At 66.8% G+C, this 364-nt stretch overlaps 1 protein-coding gene across 1 annotated transcript in view; it reads left to right on the top strand.

Annotated features, from left to right (window-relative positions):
- Positions 1 to 10: 10 nt before the first annotated feature.
- Positions 11 to 364, top strand: part of LOC104275801 (Na(+)/H(+) exchange regulatory cofactor NHE-RF1-like) — a gene marked incomplete at both ends in the record, with an annotated part of 1,609 nt that continues 1,255 nt past the window's right edge. The window contains one exon of the mRNA XM_009871852.1: positions 11 to 85. Within this exon, the coding sequence (XP_009870154.1) occupies positions 11 to 85 (75 nt within the window). The remainder of the gene's footprint in view (positions 86 to 364) is intronic.

Here is a 364-nt window from a genome sequence, read left to right as displayed (position 1 = left end):
CCGCGCGGGCCGTTACGTGCGCGCCGTGGACCCTGACTCCCCAGCCGAGGCAGCAGGGCTTGCCCCCCAGGACCGAATCATCGAGGTATGCCGGGACAGGGAAGGGTTCTCCCCAAAAAGCCGGGTGCTCCCTCACATCCCGGTGCCCGGGAGGAGCCACCCTTCACTGGGATGGCATATGGTGTCCCCGATGCCAGCGGTGACTCAGGGTGCAGCTGCACGTGTCGGCCCCCACCCAGGGGTGCAGCCGAGCAGGCTGCAGGAGCAGCACTGCAGAGGGCTGGGGCTGAGCGCTAATTACCTAGCTAAGCATTAAGTGGCAGTAGCACTGTCCCCTGCCCCGAGCAGGAGTGTCCCTGGGGTG

This window comes from Apaloderma vittatum, unplaced genomic scaffold (genome assembly GCF_000703405.1).
Source record: "Apaloderma vittatum isolate BGI_N311 unplaced genomic scaffold, ASM70340v1 scaffold26846, whole genome shotgun sequence".
Taxonomy (NCBI): domain Eukaryota; kingdom Metazoa; phylum Chordata; class Aves; order Trogoniformes; family Trogonidae; genus Apaloderma; species Apaloderma vittatum.
Note: the sequence above shows the minus strand (reverse complement) of the source record. Positions and strands in the feature narration are given on the sequence as shown.